We start from the raw sequence: 10,011 nt of genomic DNA on the forward strand, positions 1-10,011 counted from the left end.
GGAGGACATCATGTTTGGTAGGGTGGAGGGACAGCGCAGGAGGGGAAGGCCCTCTATGAGGTGGATTAATTCAGTGACTGGGATAATCGGGATGGGAGTGTCGGAGACAGTGCGATTGGCACAGGACAGAGTTTAGGGCTGTTGTACATAGGGTCGCTATGAGTCGCAAGCGACTCGACGGCACATAACAACAACAAGGTGCTCTGGTGGCCTAGGGATAAGAAGCTGTGCTGCAATCCTGAAAGTACACAGTTCCAATCTACCACGGGAGAAGGGCAATCTCCCATGAGATATACAGCGTCTGAAAGTCGCTGAAGCCTCTGCACCGACTGGATGGTACACAACAAGAAACATGTCCAAAGTCAGTGAGCCGAAACTATCACCTAGCACAGCCCTAGAACTCTTAATGACAGAACTTCCCGTGAACTCACGACGTGGAGCGCCAGCCTCGCCCCGCAACTTCCCGATAGCCAGCCCTCTACGCTCCCCAGGTCCCGCCTTTACTTCCGACGCGTCCACCCCGCCCACCCCGCGCCGCACTGGTTCTAGCAGCTTGCCTGTGGTTTGTCGACTCCTCTTTCCCAACCTGGTCCTCTGGCGGGTTTTATTTGCGACGCTGTCGTGCAAAAGCACGCTTTACGACCGCGGGGACGGAGCGGGCAGACGCCAGGGCCGCTGAGGCCAGGAAGTAAGGAAGGGGAGCGAGGTTGATGCCCGGCGGCGGGGCGAGCGCGGCGTCCAGCCGGCTTCTCACCACCGCGGAGCAAAGAGGGGGTCGGGAAGCGGCGGGGTTGGCGTCCAGGAGCGGCCTGGGAGTCTCTAGTACCGGCAGAGGCGGAGCAGGCGGCCCCGGACCGGTCAGCGGAGGCCCAGGGGGCCCCGCGGGCAAGATGAGTTTGACCCCAAAGGAGCTCTCGAGCCTGCTGAGCATCATTTCCGAGGAGGCAGGCGTCGGCAGCACCTTCGAGGGCCTGTCCACCGCCTTCCACCACTACTTTAGTAAAGCCGACCACTTCCGCTTGGGCTCGGTGCTCGTTATGCTGCTGCAGCAGCCGGATCTGTTGCCCAGTGCGGCTCAGCGCCTAACCGCGCTCTACCTGCTTTGGGAGATGTACCGGACTGAGCCGCTCGCCGCCAACCCCTTCGCTGCCAGCTTTGCGCACCTGCTCAACCCCGCACCGCCCCCCCGTGGCGGCCAGGAGCCCGACCGGCCGCCGGTGTCAGGTACGCATTGGGGCGCGCTGCGCGCGGAGGGCGAGCAGACACGCGGAACCCCTGCGCCCGCCACCCTGAGCTCCCCGGGCCGAGGATGCGCCAATCTTTGTTGGGTTCCACTCTATCGTGTGCGCTTCTCAGAGCTCACCCGCCAGTGACGTTAAGGCTCCTTTGAAGTTATTCCATCTTCTGGCACGTTGCGTTAAATTTTGAGCGAGGGAACTTAATTACGAATTCACGCAATTGGAACAATCGCTCAACATAGGCCATGAAGCTTGCCATTTTTAGTGCCTCATGTGATGATTTGTTTCTCTAAAACCCGTCTGACGGCTGAAGTTTTAAAGACGTGCTGGATGCGTCTTAAGTTCTAACTCTCATACGAGTAAATGTTGTTGTTATGTGCCGTCGAGTCGCTTGCGACTCATAGCGACCCTATGTACAAGAGCTCTATACGCTCTTCTATCCTGTGCCAATTTAGCCATCTCAAACGCACTTATTCCCACCTCTCCAGTCACAGAATCGATCCATCTCATCAAAGGTCTTCCTCTCCTTCGCCACCCCTCCACTCTGCCAAACATGATGTCCCTCTCCAAGGACCAGTCCCTCCTTGCAACATGCCCAAAATATGTCAGACGAAACTTAAGAATTCTTGACTCCAGGGAACATTCTGGCTTCACCCTCTCCAGGACATACCTGTTTGTTCTCCTAGCAGTCCATGGTATGTTCAACACTCTTCTCCAGCACCACAGCTCAAAGGCATCAATTCTCTTTCTATCAACCCTATTCGCTGTCCAACTCTTTGGTGCATAGCACGTAATTGCGAAGACTATAGCCTGGATCAGGCGCGCCTTAGTCTCCAGTCTGACATCGTTGCTCTTCAGTACTCTTGAGAGGTTCCTCACAGCGGACTTTCCCAGTGCAATTCGTCTCTTGATTTCCTGGTTGCGGTTACCAAGAGTGTTGACTGTGGAGCCAAGTAAATTAAAACTCTTAACTATCTCAACTCTTCGCCATCCATACTGATGCTACCAGTTGGCCCAGTGGTTAGAATCTTTGTTTTCTTGATGTTGAGGTTCAGTCCATATAGGAGGCTGTAATCCTTGATCTTCTGCAGCAAGCGCTTCAGGTCCTCCTCAGTGTCAGCAAGCAGGATTGTGTCATCTGCATAACACAGGTTGTTGATTATTCTTCCACCAATCCTGATGCCACAGTTCCTCTTCATATAGCCCAGCGTCTCAGATGATCTGTTCTGCATACAGATTGAAAATGTATGGAGACAGAATACATCCCTGACAAACCCCGTTCTTGATTTTGAACCATGTAGCGTCTCCTTGCTCTGTTCTGACAGCTGCCTCTTGGTCCAAGCATAAGTTTCGCATTGTTGTTGTTATGTGCCGTCGAGTCGTTTGGGACTCACAGCGACCCTATGTACAACAGCCCTAAACCGTGCTCTATCCTGTACCAGTCTCATTGCCTCTGACACACCCATCCCGAGTACCCCAGTCACTGAATCAATCCACCTCAGAGGGTCTTCCCCTCCTGCGCTAGCACAATCAAATGTTCTGGGATTCCCATTCTTCTCAGAGTCAGCCACAGCTTGTTGCAATCCACACAGTCAAAAACCTTTGCATAGTCAATGAAGCACAGATAGACATTCTTCTGCTATTCTGCTAAGATCCATCTAACATTAGCTATAATATCACTAGTACCACGACCTCTTCTAAATCCAGCCTGCACATCTGGCAGTTCTCTGTTGACATATTATTCCAAACGTTTTTGGATAATTTTCACCAGAATCTTGCTTCCATGTGATATTAATGATATTGTTCGATAATTTCCACACTCTGTTGGGTCACCTTTCTTTGGAATGGGAACAGATATCGATCTTTTCCAGTCAGTACACATTTTCTAGTATGTACACATTTTACGAGTAAATAGATGTCATTATTTATCTGAGAAAATGAAACTTGGTTAAACAACATTTAAGTCTTATTAGTTCATCTGAGATTGATAAAACAATGGGTGGTTTTTGTTAGATGTCAAGTGGACCACAACCCTTTGTACAGTAGATTAAAACTTTGCCCGATAGTAGATCCTGTACTATCGTTGCTGTCTCAGTTCTGCTCAAGTCCCTTGTTTCACTTCCTGTGTCAGTCCATCTCATTGAGAGACTCCCTCACCTTCTCCAACTCATCCACAATTAACACTGAAGCACTCACGAAAGCAGCAGTCAAGATATCCAGCCATATATTGCATTGGGCAAATCCTCTGTTAACAACTTCTTTCAAGTGCTAAAGAGCAAGAATATCAGAGGATAGGAGGTAGACCCAAATTTACCACCTAGATTAGAAAAATCGAACAGTATCAAATGTATGCTTGAAAAGTGTTAGGTAGGTCAATGGGTTAGAGTCAAGGCTGCACTTGATGAGGGGGACTTTGGGAGGTTTGCAGTCAAGAGGAAAAAAGGACAGAGACCAGGTGAGAATGATTAAGACACATGAGGCTTTAAGAGCAAGTGTAGTGGGAGAAACAGGTCAAGGGGGCAAACAGTTTGTAACCCAGTGGTACCCAAACTCACCGTGCACAAGTTGATTTCAATGTCAAGGAACTTTCCATCTGATATCCAAGGCTGCAAGTCTTATGAGGAAGAAAGAAACTTACCGTCTTTCTCCTGAAGATGAGCTGGTGGATTTAAACCACCCACCTTTTGGTTAACAGCCTAACACTTAACGTACTAGGTCACCACTGTTAATTATTCTGTGCCGTTGAGTCAAAATAGAGTCATAGCTGACTCTCCAAGGAGTTTTAGAACAGTAAATCACACCAGAGGAGACGACCCATCCTTCACCCACAGACCAGCTGCTGGATTCAAACTGTATACCTTTGAGATTACAGTGCAGTTTATTACACCAGAACTTGAAGCCACCTAACCTGCTATACAGAGAGTCAAAAGGTTAAGGCATATATTCAGAAATCATATATCTGACAAGAACCTAATAATTGTAGAATATGTAAAACATTGGCTGTTTGACAACAAAGAATCTAGTAGTAAAATTAAACAATGGACTTGAATAGACATTTCATCAAAGAGGATGTTCAAAAGCCACCAAGTGCTGGAAAAGATGCTTAACTACCTTTACCATCCAAACCAACCCACTGCCATTGAATCCATTTCAGCCCAGTGACTTTAGAGAACTGCCCCACAAGGTTTAATCTATAGTCCTTGTGGAAGCTGATGGCCACATCTTTCTGCCCTGAAATACCTGGTGGTTGTATACTACTAACCTTTCTCTTAGCACCTGATTGCTTAACCATTGTGCCACCAGTACTCCTCATTAACCATATTCTCTCTTTGCTCTTGAGTCAGTGCCCACTCATAGCTGATCCTCCATTGGGTTTCCCAGGCTGTAAATCACCCAGCAAAGGATTGCCCATCTTCTCTCATCCCTCCCCCAGGAACAAGAGACATCACCTTTGGGTTAGCAGTGCAGTTCCCTCAGGACTGTGCTACCAGAGTTCCGTGAGAAAGATGCACATTAAACTACTGTGCGATTCCTGTACCTAGGGTGACTGAGATAGGAGACACCACCAACAAAATTAGAAACATTGAAGATGTAGGGAAACTGGAATCCTTATCCTTAGTGTAAATGGAAAATGATATGGCTGAACTGCTATAATTGACTCAGCCATTTCATTCCTAGGTATAATACCCAGAAGCTTTGTCCACCACTGTTGATTGCAACTCAATTCACAATAGCCTAAATACCCATTAACAGATGAATGGGGGGAAATGTAGTATGTTCATACAACAGAATACTACTCAGTAGGAGAATGACTTCTTTGTGCATGCTGCAGTATGGATGGGGCTTGGAGAAGACATTGTTTGGTGACATCTAGACAACTACTGCACATAGTGACCCTGTGAACAACAGATCTAAACCTTAGCCTATCCAGTATAATGAAGACAGTGACACTGATTGAAATCAGCCAGTCACAAGAAGACATATGACTTAAATGTGAAAGTGCAGAAAGGCAAATATATAGAGACAGGGGTATATTATTAATATACAAGGTGAGAGAGTAGGGAAAGGAAGCTAATGATGATGAAAAAAATTACATTGGTTAAGGGTAATGTTGCATAGTGCATTATAAATTCTGTCAATACTTATAAAAATTTGACATATTTCCAACAGTGAAAAAAAGAAAGTGTTGCTGAGGCTGCTTATATGCACTGAAGCATGTCCTGGGTGTGGATGGTTAACCTGATTTCATGGTGACAACTTGGTTAATTAGTCTAATAACATGTTTAGTGCTCTTGTACTACCTCCTAGTTTGTAACATAGTGCCTGGAGTTTTAAAAGCTCTTAGGTGGCCATCAGAGGCACAACTGTCAGTCTCCATTTATCTGAAACAATAGAAGAAGGAGGAAAGTCAGGAATAGAAAAGGATGTGTAGCTAATTGCCTCCATGAACTACTGACTCCATTTCCCTAAGACTAGAACTGGCTACCATTACTGGACATTTTCATCCAAGATTCTATAAGATAATTCCGATCAAGAGGGAGAAATTGCAGAACAGAATTTCAAATTTTTATGGACTAGACTTTCTGAAATAAAAAAAGGAGAAATAAATCCCTGAAACGTTACGTTTAATAATCTTTAAACTTTTGTTTTTGCTGAATGCTGTCCTGTCAACTTGAACTTACAATGACTTACAACAGATTGAAACGATGCCTAATGCTGCATCATCCACAAAATTTACGTCTTGTTGCAGTCATTGAGTCAGTCCATTTTCTTTTTGTCTTCCTCTCCTCTGCTTACCCTTCCCCTTTGTACACATGATGTCCTTTTCAAAGTATGTGAAACAGAGTCCCACCAATGTTTGCTTCTAAGGAACACTCAGGCTATACATTTGTTTTTAAAACACTTAAATCAGGTTATTCTTTTGGAAGTACTCTTCACCAATTGTCTTTAGGGTTTCTTGAATTGATTATGACACATAGTGACACTGTGGAAAACATCTGAATCTTGCAGTGTCCTGCACCATCATCACAATCTCTGTCAGGCTCAAGCACATTGTGGTAGTCACTGGATCAGTCCATCTTGCTGAAGGTATTCCTCTCTTTCTCTAACTCTCATTTCCCAGCATGATGTTTCCCTGTAGGGATTTGTTCCTCCTGAGAATATGTCCTAAGTAAGTGAGATAACGTTTCACATTAAAAAGCACTCTAGTTGCACTTCCTTTAAAGCATTTATTTTTTTCTTTTGGCAATATATTTAACACTCCAACACCACAATTCAAAGGCATTGGTTATTCTTCTGTTTTCTTTATTCATTGTCCAACTTTCAGGTGCATAGGAAGTAATGGAAAAGATCATGGCTTGAATCAGGTACACCTTAGTCTTGACATCCTTGTTTCTTAGAACTTTGAAGAGGTCCTTGACAGCAGATGTGTGCTCATGTTCTCCAGTGTATTATATCTTTTGATTTCTTTATACCTGCTGCCATGGATTTTTGCTTGTGGATCCAAGTTAAATCAAATAATTAATAATTTTAGTCTTTTCTTCATCTATCATGTTACCTATTGGGCCAGTGGTGAGGATTTTTGTTTTCTTAATGTTGAAGTCTTCTTCAGTGCTTCAAGTCTTCTTCACTTTCTGCAAAAAAGGTGGTATCATCTACATAATGCATATTGTTGATGATTCTTCCTCCAATCCTGATGCCTGTTCTTCATATAGCTCAGCTTCTTGAACGATTTGTTTAACATACAGATTGAATAGGTGTGAAGAAATGATCAGACAGTATCCTTAATGTCACATGCGAGTAAAATTTTACTGAGGATTATTAGAAAACATCTGAAACAACACATCTACAAGGAACTCTCAGAAATTCAGGCTAGATTCAGATGAGGCTGTGACACAAAAGATATTATTGCTAATGGCAGCTAGATTTTGCCTCAAAACACAGGCTTCCAGAAAGACTTTGATATGAAATGTTTTATTGACTTTGCAAAGGCATTGGTGTGGCTCATTACAAATTATGACTAACACTGAAAAGAGTAGGAATCCCAGAACACTTAATTGTGCTCATGTAAAACCTCTGTCTACATAGATCAAGATAACAGTTGTTAGAACAAGGGAACACTATGTGATTTGAAATCAGGAAAAGTGTACGTCAGAGCTATATCCTTAACCAGTACCACAATTAAAAGGCATCAGTTCTTCACTCTTTATTTAGTGTCTAGGGTCCTTATGCATATGAAGAAATTGAAAAATACCATGGCTTGAGTCAGGTGCAGCTTAGATGTTAAGGTGATAGCCTTGTTTTTAGCACTTTAACAGGGTCTTTGACAGCAGATTTGCCCAATGCTGTATGTCTTTTGATGTCTTGATTGCTGCTTACCGTGGGTATTGATGTGAATCCAAGTAAATATTTGATAAACCTTAGTCCAGAAATATCCCATGATGTCATCGTAAAACTGAACAGTAGTTAACTAGTTAAAAAGGTCTTCCTTGTCTGTGTTCTTTTAAGAACTACATGGGATCAATTTGACAATAGCAGCTTGAAAAATTATATAAAAACTTTAGGGGTTATTGAGTTAATGTTAACAAGGGAGGAACAACTCAGAAAAGAGAGGATATGATTATACAACCTGAAAAAATGTAATTTGTGTCATTTAGTTGTAAAATCTGGTTAATTGGGGTGTGTGCTGCTGTGTATATCCTCAACAACAATGAAATAAATGGAAAGCAGCAAAACTGAGATTAAACGAGGGGATTTCTGGTGGCAAAGGAGAGCTTCTACTTTAAGCTAGTAGATTTTTTTTTGACAACCTTTCTGCATCTCAAGTACTTTCTGATCAATTATCTGTACTACTTTCATCTGATACCAGTTGCCCTTTCAGCTGGACTGAGATGTCCTTAAGATACCTTCTATAATCTGGCTTTTAGGAAGTTTGTGAACCACTAGAATGTGAATATACCAGGTATGTCAAGTTAAAACCCTTCATCAACCTCTCTATGTTTATGTCTTCGTTAAAAGATGAGGACAAGGTAGGACTTAGGTCACTGGGCCCCTTGAATGCTGAAGGGCTGGCAAGACAAAAAAAATCCTGGTTTCTGTAATGCCATTCTGAAATAACAGTGATTCTGAACATAGACTGTATTATTACTACCCATACAAAGTTGTCAAGGGAGGTGAAGCAGTTGCCAGGAAAGGATTTCTTGGGTGAGTTGTTTAGTTTTTCTGTTTGTTAGATTCTTATGTGTAAAATACAGTTCATAATTCCTATGTAGTAGGGTTGTTAGGAGGAATAAAACTACCTCCAGTGCTACCCATTATTGCCATTACTATTAGTAGATTACTGTGTGCTTTTGAATTGGACCCATTCCTGACCTCCAGTGGGTTTTCAGGGGCAGTAAATAAATTATAAGGAGGAAATTGCCCATCTTTCACCCTTGGGGCAGCTGATGAATTTGAACCTTGTACCTTTGAGATTGCAGCACAACTTCTTACCATTATGCCATTAGAGCTCCCTAAGTCAGTAGACCTGGTTTGTGAGTACACAGAAGTAGCAGAAACTTCAGTGCCTCACCGCTAGAGCTGCTGAAACTACGTCAGCTGTAAGCATCTGATGCTATTAGCCACTGTCCTGTCAGCTCTGACTCATGACCACTTGATGTACAATAGAATGAAGAGTGGTCTAGTCCTGCATCATCTTCAGAATCCCTAGCATGTTTGAGTCTACTGTGGCTGTTATACCAGTCTACCTAATCAGGGCTTCCCTCCTACCCTAGTCCTCTGCGTCACCAAACATGTCCTGCTTCAGTGATTGGTCACTTCAGATAATGTGTTCAGAGCAAGTCAGACAGTGTTCTGTTGTGATATATGCTTGGGAGGGTGGAGGGACAGCACAAGAGACGAAGACTCTCAAAGAGATGGATTGATTCAGTGACTGGGGTAATAAGGGTAGGTTTGTCGGAAACAGTAAGATTGGCACAGGATAGAGCAGGGTTTAGGGCTGTTGTACATAGGGTTGGCTATGAGTCTCAGATGACTCGACAGCTCATAACATTTTTTACAAGTAGATAGCTGACCTTTTCCATTTTACCATGGAAGTTGCGCTGAAACCTGTCCACCATGGGTGACCCTACTGATATTTAAAACTTTGTTGCCATAACTTCAGCATCATAGCAACACTGTAAGGCACCACAGTACAGCAAATAGATGTTGAAGTATCTGATGTTACATTTATAAAAACTTGCAGTTTGGATGCAGAGCCAGATATGGCAATATTGCTGTATGTACGCAAATTTCTTTACAGCAGCTTGTATTCTGGTTGGAGAGATGAACATTTGTGGTACTATGGTAACTAGGTGTATAGGTTTGATGGACAGATGTCAAAACTGGGACCTAGGATCATCTGGCACACTGTCCTATAGTCTAGGCAAGAGCTAGGAAAAGAGTGGAGACCTGGAATGCTGCTAGGATAGATGGGACTTGGGGAGCTGTAGGAGATGGAACAAAAGGGAATGACATTCATTCATCTTAGTGAAAATTTAATAAGTGTGTCATACACTGAAGCAGGTTTCTGAAGTGTATTTGGGTTACTAGTTAATGCTTCCTTTTCCAGTTTCTAGAGTTATTAGTAGTGGCAGAAAGGAAAGCATTTCTGAATACTGTTTTTAGTAGCATATATTTTCTTTTTTTTAATTGTTGTTGTTGTTATGTGCCGTCGAGTCGTTTGTGACTCATAGCGACCCTATGCACAACAGCCCTAAACCCTGCTCTGTCCTGC

The 10,011-nt window shown here is 43.5% G+C and overlaps 1 protein-coding gene across 1 annotated transcript in view; it reads left to right on the plus strand.

The window, feature by feature from the left end:
- The first annotated feature begins 628 nt into the window (after positions 1-628).
- Positions 629-10,011, plus strand: part of CNOT11 (CCR4-NOT transcription complex, subunit 11) — a 33,987-nt gene continuing 24,604 nt past the window's right edge. Inside the window, exon 1 of the mRNA XM_006887801.1 lies at positions 629-1,224. Within this exon, the coding sequence (XP_006887863.1) occupies positions 711-1,224 (514 nt within the window). The 5' untranslated portion in view covers positions 629-710. The remainder of the gene's footprint in view (positions 1,225-10,011) is intronic.

This window comes from Elephantulus edwardii, unplaced genomic scaffold (genome assembly GCF_000299155.1).
Source record: "Elephantulus edwardii isolate Elephantulus edwardi_28Jun2011 unplaced genomic scaffold, EleEdw1.0 scaffold00062, whole genome shotgun sequence".
Lineage (NCBI taxonomy): Eukaryota > Metazoa > Chordata > Mammalia > Macroscelidea > Macroscelididae > Elephantulus > Elephantulus edwardii.